Here is a 25735-nt window from a genome sequence, read left to right on the forward strand (position 1 = left end):
TTTCTTCTTAACAAGCTGCAGAGTTATTGCCTAACTGAAGGTGAAATGAGAGAAAGTGCTGAAATAAGTGATTATGCGTTACTTTTTACTGTTGCATAGAATCTGCAGAGCACTTGATTCAACATCTAGCAAGAAGTGTTAAAAACTCCCCAAGCTGAAGTCTAGGATAGACTTCAAATTGCACAACTTGTCCAAATATCTTGATTTGCTTTTATTTGTTAAAAAAAAATTGAGATTGCCAGTCACCTTACAGGAACATACATATGAATTTTGATTTCTTTATAAAATGACAGATACCAAGTCTAATATTTCAATCATACCGTTGACGCTGTCGATTTTAACCAGTTTTCAGACATTTGTAGACAAAATTTCAAGGCTTGGATCTTCTCGGGTCCTGCAACCAAAGAGCACACAGCTTTTACCAAGAAAGCTGATCAAAGCGTGATCCCTAGAAAGTCTGTGCATATATGACAGAAGGGAGTTAAAGGTAAGCAAGCATAGCTTAAAAAAAATGCTGAACGAACTTTCAAGAAATTAATCAGTCATTGATGATATCACTTTAAAAAACCTATTGCACATTACACATTGCTCCTGTTAAGCAGCTCAATGACATTCTCTGCTCGGAGGAGCAGCGGAGAATAGAAAGAGCAGAAATGAAGAAGGCAACTTCTGGTACGCTCTTTGCCACTACACCAAAGCCGGTATTTTAAATATTTTTTACCTAAACCATTTGATGGTACAACATCATAGGGCCTGAGTATAGGTCCCCTGGCTGTCTTATTAAGTGTGACAAATTAAAGCAAAATAATGAATGTTGAAGCCAATTCCATCAATTTTAACCACAGCACCAGATTCTTACGACCAAACGTACAATTTACCTGTTGGAAGTTCCTGAGCAACCCGATGTGAACTAGCAGTAGCCCATTCGGGATTTGTAATTGCCAGGATGTATGACTGTATATTATGCACAGTCTCAGCAATTTCCTTTGATATCTGTGAAACACATCCCTCTTTTGTCAGCTTAAGTACTTTAGGTTTCAGTGTTTTTGCAAGCACGTGGTCAGCAGCTTTCATATGAAGTGTATCCAAAGATACCTGAATGAAAAGAAGTTCCATTTACTAGACTAAAAGCAAGGATAAAACATGAGATGAGATTGAGCTCTTTAGACTTATCAGTACAACTGAATCTTGGTAAACATACAATGACTCACCAAGAAAGCTCACTGGGCAAGAAATAGCAGAAGAACAAGTCATTTTTCTAAACTAACAGTCAAAATTTGAACGGTCTTCAACATTCTCAATTGGGATTCCACTGAGGAGGTTAAATGAACCACATAATACAAAGCCACGCAGACCAGAAATATCCCACACTTGGGGCTGGATTTTATAGCCCCTTGACCGTCCCGTTTTCAGCAGGGTGAGGTATGTAAAATATGACGGGCAGCTAGCTCACCGCCTTCCTGTTCACCCCTGACCCAGGCACTATAATACGGTATGTGGGTGCGTGTCAAAATCAGCAGCCTATCCACCACATCATTTTTAAATAATTAATTAATGGGCAATTGAGCTTATTATCAAACCCATTGATCCAAATATTACACCACCCGCACCAGAAAACAGTTGCCACGGGCAGCTGGGTGACATTGGGTAGGCTATTTCTTTTAAGCCGACTGCTTTGAAGGTAGGAAGGAAAGGGGGTGCACCCTGTGCCCTTCAGGATCCCCCATAAATATGTCTCCCCCCCACCCCCCAACTTTGTTCCTCCCCACCTGGCCTCTGAAACCCATGCCACCCCACCCCTAGGCTCCCCGATCCCTCCCTGTCCAATACGCCTGAATTACCTCACTGTCCATGATCCATGTCCTCTTCATTTCAGGGCCTACTTGCAGTCCCAGCGGCACCCACTACTACATTCTGGCGCTGTTGGGACTGCTAGTGTTGCTGACCAATTAGATTGGCAGTTCTCATCTTCCTCCCATCCAGGAGGAGAAATACCATTCTCACCTTGCTCATGCCATTGGCAGCACTTTACTACTGCAGGGTTGCCCTTGTTGAGCGTTGGGTGGAACAGCACCAACTTTCCTTCTGGGAGAAGGATTGAGCAATATCCTTGTAAAATTCAGCCCTTCATTTCTGATCTGCAGTGAATTTGCTGCTCTTTGCCAGATTAGTGATGGAGGGGAATAATAGTAGAAGGTCAGCCAGAATTTCTCTCACTTCCAACTGCTATGCTGCCCCCTCAGCAATGAGGACCAGATTAGTCTTGGTAGTAACATCTGGAAAGCCTGCAGATACTTTGAGAATGGCAAAATGTCAGTTCTCAGATCAGAATGTTCCATCTTCCTCCCCATCTCCCATAATTGTGCAAGTGGGATAAATGAACCACAAAAATTTGAGTTTACATTTCCAGAAATTGGGATAAGGGACGGTTTTAGCAATATATAAATAGGAAGAGAGCACATCTAAGAGGCAGAAATGACTAGCGTAAAAATGAAAAAGGACCTTTACAAGGTCAGTACGCAGCTTGGAATTGAGTAAAGCAGTTAGCTTTCTGGATAGTATGTTGCATAGGAACAGGAGCAGGCCACTTAGCTCCACAAGTCCATTCTGCCATTCTCATACGAGAGAATGTTCCCCCCGTCGGGTGGGGGGTTTGTGCGGGGGTGGGTGTGGACGCGATCGGCACCCCCGATTGGGTCCGCACTGCCATTTTACGTGGGCGGGCCAATTAAGGCCCGCTCAGTGTGACGCGCGCCCGGAAGCGCTGTGCATTCCCTGTGCGGGGAAGTGCCTCAGGGAGATAAGTTTAAGGTTTAAAAATGTTAATAAAGAAAGAATAAACATTTAAGACATGTCCTCCCTTGTGACAGTGTCACATGAGCTGGGACATTTCGATGAACTTTAATTGAAAAATTTATTTCATTTATATCATGAAACCACAAACTGCCCGTGGATGAGGTTCCATGAAAAATGCGAAGGCCGCCTGGGCTCTTTGCCTGCCCACCAACCTTAAGGTTGGACGGGCAGCTTTCTCAACAGCCTCAATTAGTTAACTAATGACTTTAATAGGCCTTTGACAGTTCGGCAGGCGCGCAGCCAATTCGGCTGTGTGCCTGCGGAACTGAAAATCTAAATGACGCGCGGTGACGTCGGGACGCATGTCCAACGTCATCCCACATCATTTTACGCCTCGGTAAGTGGGACCTGCCCCCACTCGCCGAGCCGAAAATTCTCTCCATAATAACCAACGGGTTTGTGAAATATGGGTAACAAAAATCTATCGGTGTCGACTTTAAAATTAAAAATTCACTTAACACCAACTGCAGTTCCAAATTCCTACTATCCTTTGTGTGCAGAAATTTCCAAGCTTCTTTCCTGAAAGGCTTAGTTTTAACCTTTAGAAAATGTTCACTAGCCCTAAAACTCCCAACTGGCAGAAATTGTTTCTCTCTGCCCTATCTGTTCACCTTAACATCTTGAAAATGTTAATCAAATCACCTTAACGTTCTAAATTCTGAGAAATACGTCAATGGTTTATGTAACCTCCCCTCGCAATTTAATCCTTGGAGTCCAGGCATCATTCTGGCAATCAGGTCTTTCCTAAGGTGTAGTGTCCAGAGCTGAACACAGTACTCCAGGCATGTGCTAATCAGGGTTTTGTATAGCTGCACAACTTCTACTCCCTCGGTTTATAATCCTTGAGATATAAAGGCAAGATTATTTTCTTTACCTGTACATGACATTTTACAGATATGCACGTTGAACCCCAAGTCTCTTTGGGCCTCTATTGTTTCTAGCTTTTCACCATTGAGAAGGTACTTTGATCAATCCTTCTTTAGGTCCAAAGCAGATTACCTCACACTTGCCTATGCTGAAATCCATTTACCATAGTTTTGCCCATTTACTTAATCTACTAACACCTTTTTGTAATTTTATGCTTCCATCCAAAATGCATACAAAGCTACTTATCTTTGTATCATCTACAAACTGGGATATGTGGTTTTCTATCCCATCACCTATGTCGTTAATGAATATGGTGCATATTTGAGGCCCCAATACAGATCCCCGTGAGATGCCATTATGCACGTCTTCCCAATTAGAGTACCTTCCCATTATCCCTACTCTCTAGCTCCTGCTGCTGAGCCAATTTCCTAGCTAAGCCAATGTTTTGCCTACAATTCCATGAGTTTCAACTTTATCTAACAGCATCTTATGCAGGACTCTATCAAATGCTGTCTGAAAGTCTTTGCAAATAACATGCATACAATTCCCTATTCAAAAAATTAAATCAGATTTATCAGGCATGATCTACACTTTAAAAAACAACTTAAACGTTTTCAGGGTGTTCAGTGTTTCTATCCTTATGGACGCTTGTAATTTCTCAACCATAGATTTTAGACTAACTGGTATGTTATATAGACCTTTCTTGTATAGGGGAGTGGCATCATTCCACAAATCAAGGAAATTTTGGAGGTTAGGGCATCTGCAGTGTTCTCACCTACTTCCTTTAAAAACATGGGATGGAAACCATCTGGTTCTGGGGATTTGCCACTCTTTCGTGCCATCATTTCTTTCATTACTATTATTTTGCTCAAGTAAGGCTGGTAACTAAATCTGGCTCATTACTCAGCATCAAATCTTGTTGAGCCACATCATTGCAGAAAACATCATTGCAGAAAACTGTCTTGAACACACTCAAAAACATTCACTTGCCATTCTGACATGAGCCAGTCTGCTTATCCCAATCTATGAAAGTTAAATCCCTCGTTTAAACCACTCTGCCTTTGTTACACTGTGCTTGCCTAATCTCTGCATTATATATTCAGCCATGTCAGAGCTGCTTCCAGGGGTCCAATGCACAACTCACACAATTCATAAATCCTTTTCTCCTTCTTAATTCTACCCATAGAGTCTCCACTGCCTGCAAACCTCTCATTCTATCCTCTCTCATCACTGAAGTCTCCCCCCCCCACCCCGCAGTTCTTTCCAATAGACCTTTAAACCTGGTATATTCAAATTCCGTTTCGCAGCCATGTCTCAGTGATGGCTATCATGTCATATTCTCTTTGCATCTGTAATTCATTCACTTTGTTCTTTATATACTGTACATTTGTATAAAGAATGCTTATTAGAGCCACACATCCTAACCTGTCTTTCTGCTCTCATGTTTTACTCACACATTTCTTAATTCTCTCCGCTAAGTTAATTATTTTGTTTATTTACATTTTTAAATTTTCTCTTTACCTGCAGTGCATAAAACACCATTTTTGACTGTTACTCTACTGTCTTCCGTTTTGCTTTGTTCAGAATTATTTCTACTACCATTTCCACCTGAGCTCTCACTGTGACTGCCCTAATCATCCTTTCCACTAGGATCCTGGTTCCAGACCAGTTCAGGAGAAATCCTTCCCAACTGTACAGTTCCTTCCTGCCCCAATACCCCATGAAATACCACCATTGATATGGTGGGACAAGGTCTGTACCTAACACTGCTTTTAAATGGAGACCATAAAGAAAATAGTTAGCAGGGTGGCCGGGTTGCAAGTTATGTTATTTCAACTTTCTCCTACAACCTTAAACCATCCTGCTCCTGTCAACAATTACTTCTGAAGCAACATTCTAACATTGTTACTAAAGTACATCAATAGGCCTCAAACTCACCTTCATCAGTTTAGATATCAAAAGCAATGTAGCAAAGGTCTCTTCACTGAGTTCTGCAGCTGCAAAAAGATCAAAGATTCAAGATTCTAATTTCATAAGAAGTCAAATGAACAACAAATTCAGGTATTTAACAAAATCACTTAAAATTGTAGAAATAGTCTCAATAGCTGACAAGATAGAATGGGCTTGGGAATAGGACGCAACATTTCAGTTTGCTAACGGCACAAAACTTGGCGAGACAGTTAACAGTGAGCAGGATAATAACAGACTTCAGGACCATATAGATAATTACTATAGCATAGTGGTTATGTTGCTGGATAAGTAATCCAAAGGTCTGTACTAATGACCAGGATACATGAGTTGAAACCACACCATAACAGCTGGGGAATTTAAATTGTTAACTAAATAAATCTGGAATTAAGTCAGAATCAGTTTCTGTGACCATGAACTACCAGATTGTTGTGTGAAGAAGCCACTTGCTTCACTAGTATAATTTAGGGAATCTGCCATCCTTACCCAGCCTGAGCTATATGTGACTCCAACCTACAGAAATATACTTGATTCTTCACTGCTCTCTGAAATTGCCTTGCAAGCCATTCAGTTGCACCAAACCACTAAGCTTATGTAAATTCAAAAAGGTGGCTTACCACCACCTTCTCGAGGGCAAACAGGAATGACAATAAATGCTGACATTACCAGCAATGCCTACATCCCAAGGATGAATAAAAAAAGACTATTGAAATGGGTAAATACATGGCAAATGAAAGGGGTGGTGACGTAGCTCAGTGGCAGAGCATGAAATCCCAGCATCTCCATCCCAATTTGCCAAGTCCGTGGCACCACGGGTGGCAAAGTGATGGAAGGTATCATCAACAGTGCTATCAAGTGGAACTTGCTTAGCAATAACCTGCTCGCTGACACTCAGTTCGGGTTCTGGCAGGGTCACTCAGCTCCTGACCTCATTACAGCCTTGGTTCAAACATGGACAATAGAGCTGAAGCCGAGGTGAGGTGAGAATAAATGCCCTTGACAACAAGGCCACATTTGACCAAGTGTGGCATCAAGGAGCCGTAACAAACTGGAGTCAATAGGAATCGGGGGAAAATTCTCTGCAGGTTGGAGTCATGCCTCGCACAAAGGAGGATGGTTGTGGTTGTTGGAAGTCAGTCATCTCAGCTCCAGGGCATTACTGCAGGAGTTGCTCAGGGTAGTGTCCTCGGCCCAACCATCTTCAGCTGCTTCATCAATGACCTTCCTTCCATCATAAGGTCAGAAGTGGGGATGTTCGCTGATGATTGCACACGGTTCAGCACCATTCGCGACGCCTCAAATACTGAAGCAGTCCATGTCCAAATGCAGCAAGGCCTGGACAATATCCAGTCTTGGGCTGACGAGTGGCAAATAACACAAATGCCAGGCAATGACCATCTCCAACAAGAGGGAATCTAACCACCACCTTTTGACATTCAATGGCATTAACATCACTGAATCCCCCACTTTCAAAATCCTAGGGGTCACCATTGAGCAGAAACTGAGCTGGACTAGCCATATAAATACTGTGACTACAAGAGTAGGTCAGAGGATGGGAATCCTGTGCCGAGTAACTCACTTCATGACTCTCCAAAGTCTGTCCACCATCTACAAGGCACAAGTTAGGAGTGTGATGGAATACTCTCCACTTGCCTGGATGAGTGTAGCTCCAACAACACTCAAGAAGCTTGACACCATCCAGGACAAAGCAGCCACCTTGGTTGGCTCCCCCTCCACAAACATTCACTCCCACCAACACCGATGCACAGTGGCAGCAATGTTCACCATCTACAAGATGCACTGCAGGAATTCACCAAGCCTCCTTAGACAGCACCTTCCAAACCTATCATCACTACCATCTAGAAGGACAAAGGCAGCAGATACATGGGAACACCACCACCTGGAAGTTCCCCATCAAGCCCAATCGCCATCCTGATTTGGAAATATATTGCTGTTCCTTCACTGTCGCTGTGTGAAAATCCTGGAACTCCATTCCTGACAGCACTGTGGGTGTACCTACACCACATGGACTGCAGCGGTTCAAGGAGGCAGTTACCACCACCTTTTCAAGGGCAATTGGGGATGGGCAATAAATGCTGACCTAGCTCGCACTGTCCACATCCCATGGACGAATTTTTTAAAAAGCTGCACAGGAGGAGCGAAGAAGAGTGGAAGAGCAATAGGGGATTCGACAGTCAGGGGTTCAGACAGGCTTTTCTGTGACAGTAAACGTGACTCCAGGATGGTGTTGCCTCCCTGGTGCGAGGGTCAAGGATGTCATGGAGCAGCTGCAGGACATCCTTCTAGGTGAGGGTGAATTGTCAAAGGTCATGGTCCACATTCGTACCAACTACATAGGTAGGAAGAGGGATGAGGTTCTGAAAGCAGATTTCAGGGAGTTAGGAATGAAACTAAAATGCGGGACCTCAAGAGCAGTAATCTCAGGATTACTATGCTAGTGTGCATAGGAACAGGAGGATTGAACAATTCAACACGTGGCTGGGGAATTGGTGTATGAGGGAGGGCATCAGATTTCTGAGGCATTAGGACTGGTTCTGGGACAGGTGGAACCTGTACAAGATGGGTGGATTACACCTTAACAGGATCGGGAGTAATATCCTTGCATGGAGATTTGCTGGTACTGCTGGGGAGGGTTTAAAATAGCTTGTCAGGGGGATGGGAACTTGAGGGGTAGCTCAAATTGGAAGGAAGGAAAGCTGGTAACGGGAAGTAAAAAAGTGGCAAGCGATATTAGAAGGCAGGCGAAACAAAGATGAGCATCAACTAAGCTTAGATTGCAGAATAACGTCAAAAAAACAAAGTTAAGGGCACTCTACCTGAATGCACGCAGCATTCGCAACAAGGTAGATGATTTAAAGGCACCAATAGAGATAAATGGGTATGATCTAATTGTCATTACAGAAACATGGCTACAGGGTGACCAAGACTGGGAACGGAATATTAAAGGATATTTGACATTTAGGAAGGGCAGGCAAAAAGGGATAATAAGGAAAGAGATCATTACATTAGTAAGGGAAGATCACAGATTGGAAGAGCAAAATGTGGAATCTTTTTGGGTGGAGCTAAGAAACAGCAAGGGGCAGCAAATATTGGCAGTTGTTGTTTATAGGCCACCAAACAGTAGTGGTAGTGTGGGGCATGGTATTAATCAGGAGATTAAAGAAGCATGTAGCATGGGTAATACAGTAATTATGGGTGACTTCAATTTGCATATAGACTGGGTAAACCTAATGAGCACTCGTGCTGAGGAGGATGACTATCTGGACTGTTAGGAATGGTGTTCTAGACAGTTTTTTTTGGAATCGACTAGGGAACAGGCTATTTTAGATCTAGTATTATGTAACAAAAAAGAACTAATTAATAATCTTGTTGTAAAAGAGCCTTTAGGGATGAGTGATCATAATATGATAAAAATTTTACATTTTGTTTGAAAGTGAGGTAGTTCAATCTGAAGCCAGGGTGTTAAATTTGAACAAAGGAAGTTACGAAGGTATGAGGGGGAAATTGGCTGTGGGGGATTGGGAAAATACATTAAAAGAGTTTACAGAAACTACACATTCCTTCAAGGCACAAAAACCCAAAAAGAAATGTCAGTCAACCATGGATAACAAAGGAAGTTAAAGATTGCAAAGATTAAAAGAAAAGGCCTTTAAAGTTGCCAGAAATAGTAGTAAAGCTGAGGATAGGGAGCATTTTAGAATACAGCAAAAGAGGAACAAGAAATTGATAAAGGGAGAATAGAATGAACGTAAGCTAGCAAAAAACATAAAAACGGTAAAACTTCCATAGGTACAGAAAAAGGAAATATTTGGCCAAGACAAATGTGGGTCGATTACAGGCAATCAGGAGAATTTATAATAGGAATACAGAAATGGCAGAGAAGCTAAATGATTACTTTGTGTCATCTTCACTGAGGAAGATACAAGAAATCTCCCAGAATTAGAGGTCCAAGGGACCAGGCAGAATGAGGAATTGAAGGAAATTAGTGATAGTAAGAAAGTTGTACTGGAGAAATTAATGGGGCTGAAGGTTGATAAATCCCTGGGACCTGATATTCTACATTCCAGGGTGTTGAAAGAGGTAGCTATGGAGATAGTGGATGCATTAGTGATCATCTTCCAAAATTTTATAGATTCTGGAACAGTTCCTGCAGATTGGAAGGTAGCATATGTCACCCTACTATTTAAGAAGGGAGAAAGAGAGAGAAAACAGGGACCTACAGGCCTGTTAACCTTACATCAGTAGTAGGGAAAATGCTAGAATCTATTATAAAAGATGTGATAAATGGATACTTGGATAATAATAATCTGATTGGGCATAGTGAACATGGGTTTACGAATGGGAAATCTGTTTGACGAACCTGTTGGAGTTTTTAGAGGATGTTACTAACAGAATTGATAAAGGGGAGTAGGTAAACTGCCTGTAATGGATTCTCGGAAGGCTTTTGATAAAGTCCCCCACAGGAGGTTGGTCAGCAAAATAAAAGTGCATGGGATAGGGGGTAATACACTGGCATGGATTAAGGATTGGCTAACAGCTAAAAAAAGAGATAGTGTTAAAATAAACGGGTCATTCTTGCGTTGGCAGGCTGTTACTAGTGGGGTACCGCAAGGACCAGTACTTGGGCCCCAGCTGTTCACAACATATATCAATGATTTGGGTGTGGTGATCAAATGTAATATTTCCAAGTTCGCAGATGACACAAAGCTAAGTGGGAATGTGTGTTGTGAGGAAGATGCAAAGCGCTTCAAGAGGGTTTAGGCAAACTTAGTGAATGGGCAAGAACATGGCACATAGAATATAATGTAGAAAAACCTGAGGTTATCCACTTTGGTAGGAGGAATGGATATGCAGGGTATTTCTTAAGAGGTTAGAAAGTGTAGACGTGCAAAGGGACCTGAGTGTCCTTGTCAATAAGTAACTGAAAGCTTACTTGCAGGTGCAGCAAGCAATTAGGAAGGCTAATGGTATGTTAGCCTTTATCGCAAGACGATTTGACTACAGGAGTAGCAAAGTCTTGCTTCAATTGTATAGAACCTTGTTTGGACTGCACCTGGAATACTGTGTGCAGTTTTGGTCCCCTTACTTTCGAAGGGATATGAGAAGAGGCGCAATAGACCTAAATGATACAATTTTAAAAGGAGTGCAGGAACAAGGAGACATAGGGATTCACATACTCATCTTTGAAGTTAACAGGATAAGTCAATAAGGCTGCTAAAAAGTATATGGGATTCTGGTCTTTGTAAATAGGGACATAGGGCCAGATTTTCATCATTGAAGCAGGAAGCTAGAATCAGGAAATTTCCCTACTCAGCAGGCCTATCCCCTTTAAAAGGGCCCCCGCCCGCCATATTTTTGTTCTGAGAAGGTAGGGGCTGGGTGGAGTTGGGCCCCGTCGCTTCCTGTGGCAGTCCAGAGGCAGGAAAGTGCAAGTGCAAAGGTGAGCTGCCTAGAAGGCTCACCTCAGTTCTCTTGGGCTTCATCCCAATTGTTTTAAAGGCTGTTTGGCTCACTAGTTCCTTCCCCCAGCACCCATTCCCCATGCTACCTCCATGCCCCCCAATTTCACCTCCTGGGTGAGCTCCAAGGCTCACTAATGGGTTAGCTTAGCAGGGGATCTGTTTTACATTTATTTGGACAAGATGAAGAGGTGTGAAATGAGGAAAGCTTCTGTTATTGATACTATAATGACTGTTTGATTGACACTTTTATAGGGTTGTAAGAGCAGCATTTCTTCCCAAAGCAGATTTCTGAAAGGGTATTTAAGTGCATTTCAAGACTTGCCAACATTATTATATGGCTCTTTGATCTAATACATACTGGGTTAGTTGGTATGAAGGATGCAAGGGGGCCACGGAGGGGGCATGGGTATGATCTTTTGAACATATATCTTTCAAAAGGTCATAAATCCAGACTATGGTTCACGAATCCTGAGGGTTGTGCGCACAAGAAGCTGGTCCAGCATCACGAAAATTGCTGGGGGTAGGGGGGGGTGCACTATGAGGTACCTAACCCGCAACAGAATCGGCCAGGTCGGGAGCGCAGGGTGTGGGCTTGTTACCCACATCCTTACCCCACGCCAGCAAAAATTGCTGGCTCCAGGATTCCTGGAATCAGGTCCCACCCACCATTTTAAAGGCCTCTGGAGTTGGCCTGACTCCACAAAAACCCAACCTATATTGTACAAAAGGAAGGAAATTATTCTAAGGCTAATGAATCAGTGATTAAGCTTCAGCTAGTGTTCAGCGTCCAATTCTGGGCAACACACTTTAGGAAGAACATCAAGGCTTTGGAAGGGGGTGCAGAGGAGATTTACTAAAAAAGGTACCGGGATGAGGGACCTCAATTCCAAGGAGTGCTTAGAGAAACTGGATTGTGCACCTTCACATAGAGAACAGCAGATTTAATAGCGATGTTCAAAATTATGAAGGGTTTCATCAGAATAGAGGGGGAGAAACCATTTCTACCCAAAGAAGAGTCAATAACAAGAGGACATGAATTTAAGCTAATTGGCAAAAGAATCAGGGCAGAATTGTTTTTTAAATTAAAAAAAGTAGATATTACTAGGAGTGTGCTGCTTGGAAGGTAATCAGGATAGAGCAGGGGAGCGGGATCAATTAAATTGCTCTTTCAAACAACAACTTGCATTTATATAGCATCTTTAACATAATAAAAGATTCCAATGTCCTTCACAGAAGGTTTATAATGCAAAATTTGACACCAAACAACAAAGCAATACTAGGTCAAATGTTGAAAAGCTTGGTCAAAGAGGCAAGTTTTATGGAGGTTCTTAAAGAAGGAAAGTGGTAGAGACAGAGGTTTAAGAAGGGGATTGAAGATTACAAAAGATAGGGAGGGGCAAGGCCAAGGACAGATTTTAAATAAAAGAATGAGAAATTTAAAGTCGAGGTGTTGCTTAACTGTGAGTCAATATAGGCCGGCAAGCACAGGGGTGGTCGGTGAACGAGATACGGCGCAAGTTCACAGGCAGCAGAGTCTTGGATGACCTCAATTTTATGGAGGGTAGAATGCGGGAGGCCAGCCAGAATTGCAGAAGTTAAGTCTAGAAGTGACAAAGCATGGACAAAGGTTTCAGAAGAAGATGAGCAGAGACAGGGATGGATGATGTTACGGAGGGCTGGCACAGGCACAATGGGATGAAAGAATCTCACAGCACAGAAGAAGGCCTATGAAATTCAAATCAGCCACATTTTCAGAAGCTCTTTAGTGTAAAATAGACCAAATTTAACTGGGTATATGGATATGATAGAAAATTCTATATTCAGAAATCTGATTTTTTAAAAAGTGAAAATACCCTCCTCTGAAATTCAGTTATGATTTGGATTTCATCAAGCCCGGTGGTGCAGTATTCAACCCTTGCCACTTGACGGAGCTGTACAGAAGTTAAAATGCAGCACGGTCTGCCACTGGCTCAAATTAGCTCAATTCAAATTAAAGAAAGAAAAACATAGCTAGTCTTGATAGGGAATTTAGCATTCAAAACATCCTAATTCAGACTTTATGACCCACAAAAATAACTTCAGACCTTTCATGGAAAAGCAAACTGATGAATGCAGGAGAAGGTATTTATATGTACATCACTAATTGCTCCTATCCATGTGCTCAAGTTGTGTTTGGCAAGCCTCGATCTGGCACAATTCACACTTAACTCATTCCTCACACAACATTTTAACAAGCATTTTTGAAAATAAAACTTGCTTTGCTTATTGAAGAGGAATGCTGCAAGAAATAGGTGATATTTTATGCTCTGCCAAATGTGCAACCTTCATTTAGAGGGTGGTTCACAGAATCACAGAGTGCAGAAGAGGCCCTTCGGCCCATCGAGTCTGCACCGACATGTGAGAAACACCTGGCCTACCTACCTAATCCCATTTACCGGCACTTGGCCCATAGCCTTGAATGTTATGACATGCCAAGTGCTCATCCAGGTACTTTTTAAAGGATGTGAGGCAACCCGCCTCCACCACCCTCCCAGGCAGTGCATTCCAGACTGTCACCACCCTCTGGGTAAAAAAGCTTTTCCTCACATCCCCCACTAAACCTCCTGCCCCTCACCTTGAATTTATGTCCTCTTGTGACTGATTCTTCAACTAAGGGGAACAGCTGCTCCCTATCCACCCTGTCCATGCCCCTCATAATCTTGTACGCCTCGATCAGGTCGCCCCATAGTCTTCTCTGCTCCAACGAAAACAACCCAAGTCTATCCAACCTCCCTTCATAACTTAAATGTTTCATCCCAGGCAACATCCTGGTGAATCTCCTCTGCACCCTCTCCAGTGCAATCATATCCTTCCTATAATGTGCCAACCAGAACTGCACACAGTACTCCAGTTGTGGCCTCACCAAGGTTCTATACAACTCCAACATGATGTCCCTACTTTTGTAATCTATGCCTCGATTGATAAAGGCAAGTGTCCCATGTGCCTTTTTCACCACCCCACTAACATGCCCCTCCGCCTTGAGATCTATGGACACACACGCCAAGGTCCCTTTGTTCCTCAGAACTTCCTAGTGTCATGCCGTTCATTGAACACTTCATTGTCAAATTACTCCTTCCAAAGTGTATCACCTCACACTTTTCAGGGTTAAATTCCATCTACCACTTATCTACCCATTTGACCATCCCGTCTATATCTTCCTGTAGCCCAAGATACTCAACCTCACCGTTAACCACCCGGCCAATCTTTGTGTCATCCACAAACTTACTAACCCTACCCCCACATAGTCATCTATGTTTATATCAATGACGAACAATAGGGGACCCAGCACGGATCCCTGTGGACACTGGCTTCCAGTCACTAAAGCAGCCTTCTGTCATCACCCTCCCCCACCTCATCAAATTACCCTGTATCCCATGTGCATTTGCCTTCTTTATAAGTCTTCCAATGTTGTGATTCTTTTGTCAGTGCTTCACTTGCAGATGCTCAATCTCCTTTTACCCCTCCTCTACTTTAAAACAAATCACAATAGGGTCCCATCTGTAAGTTATGTAGAATGCAAAATCTCCCTTTAAAAAATGAATTACCAATAGTATGCTTTCAAACCCCTCCCACCCCCAACTCATTCATATTCTTTTGATTTTACTTCCATCAAAAATAAAGAAGACAAATACAAATGTTTATTGAACTCTCAAACTCCTGTTGTATTGTATTACTTGTGAGTTAATGGAGGATACATTTGTAAAAATTGATAGCTCTGCACACCATTTAACAAGCTCAAGTTGCAAATTTAAATACTTACATATTATATTCCAAAACCTTTGAGTGGTTTCAAAGAAAAGTAAGTGGAATGGCAACCTGTCCTCAGCCTTTGGTGAAAAGTCAATTGAATGTTTCTGGAGATATTGAAGTTCCAAGTTCCCAGGTGCTGAAATTCGTTTGTAGGAGTACAAATGTTGCAAAAGACTTAAAGCCTATTTAAACAAGATTTTGTGGATTAATCAATTTACGTATATATTTGGAGCAACATTATGGAATGAAATTAAGTCTTGGACTGGCAAGAGGCTTGAGCAATTCCAGTCTTCCTGGGCCAACAATATGTTTCTATATATAAATAATCTTGTCAGAATGTCAGAAGTACTGTAACTCAATTACAATAATGATATTAAAATCTTAGTTGTTAAAACTTGTAAAGGGTTAAGGCTTTTCTTTTAGATCAAAAAGTACCTCCATACATCTCACTTGCACCAAAAAAGTTTGTTTACCCCTTAAAAGCTCACTTGAAAGACCTCACTCCTCTGCCAAAAGACGAACTCAAGCACAGAGCATCAAGTAACTTTAGTTACTCATCCATTATCAAGTGTACAAAAAGATGACATTGTATTCACAGCCATTTTTTTATCCTCCAGATTCATTTGTTCCTACCTGATCCAAGTTATAGTTCATGGCAGGTTCATTTGCCAATTTTATAATCTTTAAGGCATTTTCAATGATTTCATAGTTATATGGATCCATCTTAAAATGAAGAGAAAAAGCACACATTAGTATTCAACTAAATATGGAGTACATTTTTCCCTTTTTAAAACATACAGCAGGATAAGAACCATACAAGGTGAGTTTGGACCTACATGGTTGTCTGAAAAATACAACCCCATACCAAAACCTCTGTGGATGGTCACCAGATTGGAGACACCATCACCAGCAAGTTTCACAAAATAAAATTATTTATCTTAACATCCTCAGTTGCCAGTAACTCTCAACTCGTTTTCATTGAGGACCTGGGCTGGACATAGACATGTCATACTGCAGTGCCTAACTTTGCACAATGCTGTAGCTGTAGCCTATGTTGGACATTCCATCATAAAAATAACATTAAAAAGTCAGACAGCATACTGTGTACATTTACTAGGATGATGCCTGGGATGGGAAATTGTAGTTCTGAGGTCACAACTGCGATACTGGGACTATGTTCACTGAATCAGAGAAAGCCAGGGGAGGTTCATAAGTTGGAAAATGAATTATTATTTCCTTTGGATGTGGACGCAATGATAGGAGGCAGAGCGGAGCTGCAGGCTCTTTATGGAAAAGTGATGAATTTAAAACTAGGAGGGAGGGAGAAGAAGTCGGGAGAAATATCGTTACCCGAAGAATTGTGGGAACATCAAATGTATTGCTACCAGGAATAATTGAGGCAGAAGCCACTTATCAGAAAAGTGAATAAACATTTGAAGCAGAGGAAGATACAGGGCTATGGGAAGACAATAAAGAGCTAGCATAAACACAATGGGCAAAATAGTCTCTTTTTGTACCGAAAACCTCTATGGTTCTATAGTCAAGTTGAAAACCCGATCAAGAAAATAGCCAATTGATAGGTGTGCCTATGTCAGAGACATGTTGAAGGATAAGGGAATCAGAGGATCTCCTCTTGGAGAATTCCTTTAAGCTATTATTTAAAGAAACAAGGACCATAATGATCAAATATATCTAAAAACTGTGCTAAGCAATAAAATTCAGTCAGTATGCTATTCCTGGTGAATCATCTGCAAAAACATCCTTTTTCAATTACTGCTTAAAAGTAGGGCATAGATGCTAGATTAAATTAGTTTAAAAGTAGATTATTACCTTGTGTAAAGTACCACTCAGACTAATGACCAAGTCGGTTTTACTTCTGAATAAAGGCAAGACTTCAATAGCTCTTTCCAAAAGTTCAGCAGGAGGTTGCTTTATGTCACCTCCCTCTCCTTCACCACGATGGCCATTTGTATCTCGTAACAGCAATGTCTCTATATACAACTGTAGCGCAACATCACTGTTCAGTCCAAAAGCACTGAAAGAAAAACATGAGCTCACCAAGTTTCAAACTAAGTAACCACATAATTCAGTTACTATTTAAAAGAGGAGCACTAAAGACTTCAAACTATGCCCATCACCAAACACAAATTCTAGCAATAAACGGATTCATTTATGCACATGGTCATTGTTGCTGTCCCTCGAGTTGAGGATGGCATCTACTTATGTTCGTGAGTTTCTGCCATGGGCCTTCTTGTGACTGAACAGGCCAATTCTTGACCCACATGGGGCAGGACTTTCTACAAGGTAGTGGGATCTGGAGTACAGGATTGGCTTCATTTTATTTCCTTCTCTGCTGCCACTCTGCTTCATTGTTAGAACATTGGAATTCAAAGCATGATGCAGCTTGATGGACAGGTTCTTGCCATTCTGAACAATTGGTAGCAAGCTTCTCCCAGCCATTAAGGTCAATGCCGCCATACTTCAATTTGCTTCTTAAGGATGATAATGCCATCTGTCAATGCTGGAAAGAACATTTTGAACAACTCCTCAACCACAAATCCACAGCAACAGCTGATACCCTCCAAACTGTCCCCCAGTACCCTGTGGTAGAAACCCTTGGTGAATTGCTATAGATGGGAGTGCTGCAACAAGCAGTAGAACAGATGAAAAACAACAAAGCCGACAGCCCCGATGGCATTCCAGCTGTGGTCTTTAAAGCTGGCAGACTATTGCTCACATCAAATCTCCATGCACTTATCCTAAGGATTTGGGAGGAAAAAGACAATCCCCCACCCTCCACTGCTGACTTCAGGAATTTGACCATTGTAACTATCTTCAAGAAGAGAGATAAATCATGTTAAGGAAACTATTGAGGTATTGGCCATAACAGGGAAAATCCTGACACGCATTCCCCTGAATCACCTACTTACTGTGGCTGAGGAAATCCTCCCAGAGACTCAATAAGGTAAAAGTACAATGAAATGCAGTTTCATTCCAACATAGTTGAGCTACTGGTTATAGGAATACTGGACATTCTAACTTACACGTTAACATGGGGGGGCGGGGGGAGAGAGAGAGAGAGTTTAGGAGCGGGCGTCTGGAGGTGCACCTCTGATTGGCGGCGCGCTGCCATTTTACACAGGCGGGCCAATTAAGGCCCGCCCAGCATGACATCCGCTAGGAAGCACTATGCGCTCTCTGTCCGAGCGAAGAATGTGCTCTTTCGTGCAAGTGCACTCATCTCCCTGAGGCTAAAAGCTGCCTCAGGGAGATCGGCTCCACACTAAAAAATCTTAAAAATAGAAAAAAAAATTCCCCTGACGTGTCCCCTCATGTGACACTGTCACGAGTTGGGGCATGTCCATCACTTTCAAAGACACTTTTATTACATTTTTTCCAAACCTACGTGAAACCTCATCCTGCCCATGATGAGGTTTCATGCTTTTTCTAATGCCCGCCAGGGCTCCCGGCCTGCCCGCCAACCTTTAATGAGTTTGTCAATGGCCTCAATTGGCCATTGACAGGTCGGCGGGCGCACAGCTGATTCTGCTGAGCCTCTGCCTACCTGAGAATTGAAATGGGGTGGGGTGACATCAGGAGTTCCACCCGATGTCATCCCGCATCGGCGAGTAGGCCTCGTCCCCCCCTGCTGGCCGACCGGGAAATCCTGGCCATGGATTTTTTTATTCTTTTCATCTGTATTTTGAATTGCTTTATGATGCTTAATTACCTGCAATACTGCATTATTAGCTCAGAGTTCACATTTGGATTTTGCACCAAAATAAGGACACATTCCTTTCTTTTTGCCACATTATCTTTAAGTGTTGATTGGAACGCAATCTAGAAAGACCAGAAATTAAGAACACTGTGAAGTTAATAAATCTCAAAAAAAGCACTTGCAGATTGATATATTCATTGATATATTACATCAGTAGCAGGGAAAATGTTAGAATCTATTATGAAGGATTTGATAAATGAATACCTGAATAATCCTGATCTGATTGGGCATAGTCAGCATGGATTTATGAATGGAAATCATGTTTGACGAACTTGGAGTTTTTTGAGGATATTGCTAACAAAATTGATAAAGGAGAGTCGATGGATGTAGTATACTTGGATTTTCAGAAGGCTTTTGATAAAGTCCCCCACAGGAGGTTGATTAGCAAAATAAGAGCACATGGGATAGGAAGCAATATACTGGCATGGATTAAGAATTGGCTAACAGGCAGAAAACAGAGTAGGAATAAACAGGTCATTCTCATGTTGGCAGGTTGTGACTAGTGGGGTACAGCAAGGATCAGTACCCGGGGCCCCAGCTGTTCACAATATTTATCATTGATTTGGATGTGGGGACCAAATGTAATATTTCCAAGATCGTGTATGACACAAAGCTAGGCAGGAATGTGTGTTATGAGGAAGATGTAAAGTGGCTACAGGAGGATTTGGACAGACTTAGTGAGTGGGCAAGAACATGGCAGATGGAATATAATGTGGAAAAAATGTGAGGTTATCCACTTTGGTAGAAGGAACAGAGGTGCAGGGTATTTCCTAAATGGTAAGAGATTAGAAAGTATAGATGTACAAAGGGACCTGGGTGTCCTTGTCCATAAGTTACTGAAAGCTATCATGCAAGTGCAGCAGGCATTTAGGAAGGCTAATGGAATGTTAGCCTTTATCGCAAGGGGATTTGAGTACAGGAGTAATGAAGTCTTGCTTCAATTATATAGAAGCTTGGTTAGACCACACCTGGAGTAGTGTGTGCAGTTTTGATCCCCTTACCTCAGAAAGGATATTATTGCCTTAGAGGGAGTGCAACAAAGGTTCACCAGACTTGTTCCAGGAATGGCGAGACTGTCTTATGAAGAGGGATTGGGGAAACTGGGCCTGTATTCTATAGAGTTTCGAAGAATGAGAGGTGATCTCAAAGTGCAGCAGGCATTTAGGAAGGCTAATGGAATGTTAGCTTTTATCGCAAGGGGATTTGAGTACAGGAGTAATGAAGTCTTGCTTCAATTATATAGAAGCTTGGTTAGACCACACCTGGAGTAATGTGTGCAGTTTTGATCCCCTTACCTCAGAAAGGATATTATTGCCTTAGAGGGAGTGCAACAAAGGTTCACCAGACTTGTTCCAGGAATGGCGAGACTGTCTTATGAAGAGGGATTGGGGAAACTGGGCCTGTATTCTCTAGAGTTTCGAAGAATGAGAGGTGATCTCATTGAAACCTACAAAATACTTAAAGGAATAGACAAGGTAGATGCAGTTAAGGTGTTCTCCTGGTTGGGGAGTCTAGAACCAGGGGACACAATTACAATAAAAGGGGGAAGCTACTTAGGACTGGAGATAAGGAGAAATTTCTTTACTCAGAGAGTTGTGAAACCTTTGGAGTTCTCTACCCCAGAGGGCCGTGGAAGCTCAGTCATTGAGTATGTTTAAGGTAGAGATTGATAGATTTCTGATTAACAATAACACAAAGGATTATGGGGATACTGTGGGTAAAAGGCATTGATCAGCCATGATCGTATTGAATGGCGGAGCAGGCTTGACGGCTGAATGGCCTTCTCCTGTTCCTACGTTCTATGTTCCTATGAGAAGTTACTGAAAATTTTATGAGAGAAACAAACTGCAGTGTGTATTTAATTACCAACTGCACGTTTACAACACCACTGCAGTATCAGTGAAGAGTTAAACAGCCTAACTCAAGAGTTAGAGTCAAACGTGAAGGTGGCAATCCAGCTACACTGCACTTGTTTGAAATCCTGATGCACACAGAAGTTTAGCATTCGTAATAAGTGGAAACTGCTTTCTATTGACACTAAACTTGTATCGCAAATTTTTTGACGTTTTAATAAGTTCCTGGGATATGGGCAACACCGACAGGGCTAGGCAGAATTTATTGTCTATCTCTAGTTCCCAAGGTACTGACAACGGATCATTTTCTTGGAACCACTGCAGTTCTTCTGTAGTACTCCCAAAAGGGGGTGAGGTTTGAAATTCCAGGATTTTGACATAACAACGATAATACACATAAAGTCAGGTTGGTATTTGACTTGGGGAAAAAATTTGGAGGTGACGGTAGACAGGAAAGGCATTGCTATTGGAAGTAGCCTTAGCAAGTTGCTGCTGAAAAGTGCTCTCTGATTTCACTCATGTATGGCCAAACTCTAATTTTCAGATTGTGTCTGGATTCCCCAACCAGTAATTTTATATCTACTTTATCAAACCTCTTATCATTTAAGACTGTAAATGGATCATCCCTCAACCCTCTAAGCTCAAGGAAACACAAACCAAGGTTATGCAGCCTGTCTTCATTTAACCCTTTAAAACTGGATATCATTATGGTAAATCTGCATTGTACCCACTTCCAAAGCCAAATTATCTTTCCTAAGATGTGTCCAAAGCTGAAATACTCCAAATCGGGTCCAAATGAGAACATAAGAAATAGGAACAGGAGTAGGCCATTCAGCCCTTTGAGCCCATTCTACCATTTAATGAGATCATGGCTGATCTTCTCCTTCAACACCTTTTTCCTGCACTATCCCTGTATCCCTTGATGTTCTTAATATTTAGAAATCTATTGATCTCAGTCATGAACATGCTCAACGACTGAGCCTCCACAACCCTCTGGGGCACAGAATTCCAAGGATTCACCACCATCTGAGTGAAGAAATTCCCCCTCATCACAGTCCTAAACAGTCTGCCCCTTATTCTGAGACTGTATCCCTGGTTCCAGACACTCCAACCAGGGGAAACATCCTTCCTGTATCTACCCTGTTGTGCCCTGTAAGAATTTTGTGTATTGGAATGAGATCACTTCTCATTCTTCAGAACTCCAGAGAATAAAGGCCCAGTCTATAGAGCCTCAGAGGGTAATCCCTCCATCTCAGGAATTAATTTGGTGAACCTTCATTGCAAAGCTCTGAACAACTGAAGCAACATTTTGTATTCCAACCTCTAAACGGTTAGCTTTATATTAACCTTTTGGACCATGCTTTGTATCTGTGCAATAGTTTTTATTGATTTGTATACATGGACAACTAAGTATATCATTAACAAATAGTTCTGATTTGTCATTTTTTAAAATTCATTCACAGGCTGTGGGCTTTGCTGGCTGGGCCAGCATTTATTGCCCATCCCTAGTTGCCCTTAAGAAGGTGGTGGGGAGCTGCCTTCTTGAACCGTTGCAGTCCATGTGGTGTAGGTACACCCAGAGTGCTGTTAGGGAGTTCCAGGATTTTGACCCAGTGACAGTGAAGGAATGGCGATATATTTCCAAGTCAGGATGGTGAGTGGCTTGGAGGGGAACATCCGGGTGGTGATGTTCCCATCTATCTGCTTCCCTTGTACATCTAGATGGTAGTGGTCATGGGTTTGGAAGGTGATGTCTAAGGGGCCTTGGTGAATTCCTGCAGTGTATCTTGTAGATGGTACACACTGCTGGTACTGTACGTCAGTGGTGGAGGGAGTGAATGTTTGTGGATATGGTGCCAATCAAGCGGGCTGCTTTGCCCTGGACGGTGTCCAGCTTCTTCAGTGTTGTAGGAGCTGCACTCATCCAGGCAAGTGGGGAGTATTCCATTACATTCCTAACTTGTGCCTTGTAGATGGTGGGCAGACTTTGGGGAGTCAGGTGGTGAGTAACTCGTTGCACGATTCCTAGCCTCTGACCTGCTCTTGTAGCCACAGTATTTATATGGCTAGTCCAGTTCCGTTTCTGGTTAATGGTAACCCCCAGGATGTTGATATTGGAGGATTCAGTGATGGGAATGTCATTGAACATCAAGGGGCGATGGTTGGATTCTCTCTTGTTGGAGATGGTCATTGCCTGATACTTGTGTGGCGCAAATGTTTCTTGCCACTTGTCAGCCCAAGTCTGGATATTGTCCAGGTCTTGCTGCAGTTGGACAATGACTGCTTCAGTATCTGAGGCGTCGCGAATGGTGCTGAACATTGTGCAATCATCAGCGAACATCCCAACTTCTGACCTTATGATGGAAGGAAGGTCATTGATGAAGCAGCTGAAGATGGTTGGGCCTAGGACACTACCCTGAGGAACTCCTGCAGTGATGTTCTGGAGCTGAGGTGACTGACCTCCAACAACCACAACCATCTTCCTTTGTGCTAGGTATGGCTCCAACCAGTGGAGAGTTTTCCCCCTGATTCCCATTGACTCCAGTTTTGCTAGGGCTCCTTGATGCCACAATCGGTCAAATACTGCCTTGATGTCAAGGGCAGTCACTCTAACCTCACCTCACCTCAGGAGTTCAGCTCTTTTGTCCATGTTTGAACCAAGGCTCTAATGAAGTCAGGAGCTGAGTAGCCTTGGCTGAACCCAAACTGAGCATGTGAGCAGTTTATTGCTAAGCAAGTGCCACTTGATAGCACTATTGATGACCCCTTCCATTACTTTACTGATGATTGAGAGTAGACTGATGGGGCGGTAATTGGCTGGGTTGAATTTGTCCTGACTCTTGTGTACAGGATATACCTGGGCAAATTTCCACATAGCTGGGTAGATGCCGGTGTTGTAGCTGTACTGGAACAGCTTAGCTAGGGGCGCGGCAAGCTCTGGAGCACAAGTCTTCAATGCTATTACCGGAATATTGTCAGGGCCCATAACCTTTGCAGTGTCCAGTGCCTTCAGCCGTTTCTTGATATCACATGGAGTGAATCAAATTGGCTGAAGACTGGGTGATGCTGGAGACCTCTGGAGGAGGCCGAGATGGATCATCCACTCGGCACTTCTGGCTGAAGATTGTTGCGAATGCTTCAGCCTTATCTTTTGCACTGCTGTGCTGGGCTCCTCCATCATTGAGGATGGGGATATTTGTGGAGCCACCTCCTCCAGGGAGTTGTTTAATTGCCCACCACCATTCACAACTGGATGTGGTAGGACTGCAGAGCTCAGATCTGATCCGTTGGTTGTGGGATTGCTTAGCTCTATCACTTGCTGCTTGTGCTGTTTGGCATGCAAGTAGTCCTTTTTATAGCTTCACCAGGTTGACACCTCATTTTTAGGTATGTCTGTTGCTGCTCCTGGCATGCCCTCCTGCACTCTTCATTGAACCAGGGTTGATCCCCTGGCTTCATGGTAATGGTAGAGTGGGAGATATGCCAGGCCATGAGGTTACAGATTGTGTTCGAGTACACTTCTGCTGCTGCTGCTAATGGCCCACAGGGCCTCATGAATGCCCAGTCTTGAGTTGCTTGATCTGTTCAAAATCTATCCCATTTAGCATGGTGGTTGTGCCACACAACACAATGGAGGGTATCCTCAATGTGAAGGCAGGACTTCGTCTCCACAATGACTGTGCGGTGGTCACTCCTACAAATACTGTCATGGACAGATGCATCTGCGGCAAGCAGGTTGGTGAGGATGAGGTCAAGTATGTTTTTCCCTCTTGTTGGTTCCCTCACCACCTGCCGCAGACCCAGTCTAGCAGCTATGTCATTTAGGGCTCAGCCAGCTCGGTCATTAGTGGTGTTCCTGAGCCACACTTGGTGATGGACATTGAAGTCCCCCACCAAGAGTACATTCTGCGCCCTTGCCACCCTCAGCGTTTCCTCCAAGTTATGTTCAACATGGAGGAGCACTGGTTCATCAGCTGAGGGAGAGCGGTACTTGGTAATCAGCAGGAGGTTTCCTTCCCCATGTTTGACCTGATGCCATGAGACTTCATGGGGTCCAGAGTCGATGCCGAGGACCCCCAGGGCATCTCCCTCCCGACTGTATACCACTGTGCCACCACCTCTGCTGGGTCTGTCCTGCTGGTGGGACAGGACATACCCAGGGATGGTGATGGTGGTGCCTGGGACATTATCTGTTAGGTATGATTTCATGTCAGGCTGTTGCTTGACTAGTCTGTGAGACAGCTTTCACAATTGTTAGTAAGGAGGGCTTTGCAGGGTCTACAGGGCTGCGAATGCTGTTGTCGTTTCCGGTGCCTAGGTTGATGCCAGGTGGTCCATCTAGTTTCATTCCTTTTTGTGTCTTTGTAATGGTTTGTTACAACTGAGTGGCTTGCTAGGCCATTTCAGAGGACATTTAAGAGTCAACCACATTGCTGTGGGTCTGGAGTCACACGTAGGCCAGACAAGGTAAGGACGACAGATTTCCTTCCCTAATCACACATTGCCCACTATGAGACTGAAAGCGGGTGGCAAGCATGCACTGAGGGATGGTGGGACATCAGGCAGGATATTACTGACTGTAGCCAATTAAGAGGCCGCCACCGGAATTGCTGTCCAATTGAAACCAACAGTCCACCTCTTAAAAATGCTGGCCCAGTCAGAGGGCAGCGTGGCAGCGCCACGGATATTGAGGCACCTCTGAAGGCAAATTATTTTTTATATAATGCATTTTGTGGCGAGGTAGGCAAGCCCCAGTGATCGGAGTGGTGAACCCTCCAGTGGCAGCGGCGCAGCCTTGGGAGGCCACCATTGCTACTGGGGCGGCAGGGTGGGGTGGTGGGGTTGCTTAATTGGTCATTTTGCAACCATTAAGGAAGGCCCCTCTGGAACCTGCTGGGAGGTTGCCACAGTCTGCCTGGTGGTCTCCCCATGCGGCATGGGCCCATCTCAATACCAGTAAAATCCCGGCAGGGCAGAAGTTACTGCTGATTGGCCAATTAATTGGTTTAGTTAGCCGTCCACCTCTGGTTGGCAAGTGGCTAAGTCGTTTCCATTCCCGTCATGAGAATATCCCATCGCAGCAGGAAGGCATCGGGCTCCCTTCCCTTCTCCAGAGAGTTGGTAAAATTCAGCTCATTGAA

At 43.2% G+C, this 25735-nt stretch overlaps 1 protein-coding gene across 2 annotated transcripts in view; it reads right to left on the reverse strand.

Annotated features, from left to right (window-relative positions):
- The window catches only part of kntc1 (kinetochore associated 1), a 133052-nt gene that overhangs the window by 36010 nt on the left and 71307 nt on the right, over positions 1–25735 (reverse strand). For both annotated transcript variants that reach the window (XM_078554126.1, XM_078554125.1), the window contains exons 43-49: positions 18694–18803; positions 16794–16998; positions 15597–15686; positions 14974–15145; positions 5662–5720; positions 879–1095; positions 321–394 (exon numbers count right to left, since the gene is read on the reverse strand). In XM_078554126.1, the coding sequence (XP_078410252.1) occupies positions 321–394; positions 879–1095; positions 5662–5720; positions 14974–15145; positions 15597–15686; positions 16794–16998; positions 18694–18803 (927 nt within the window). The remainder of the gene's footprint in view (positions 1–320; positions 395–878; positions 1096–5661; positions 5721–14973; positions 15146–15596; positions 15687–16793; positions 16999–18693; positions 18804–25735) is intronic.

This window comes from Cetorhinus maximus, chromosome 12 (assembly GCF_964194155.1).
Source record: "Cetorhinus maximus chromosome 12, sCetMax3.hap1.1, whole genome shotgun sequence".
NCBI classification, from domain to species: Eukaryota; Metazoa; Chordata; class Chondrichthyes; order Lamniformes; family Cetorhinidae; genus Cetorhinus; species Cetorhinus maximus.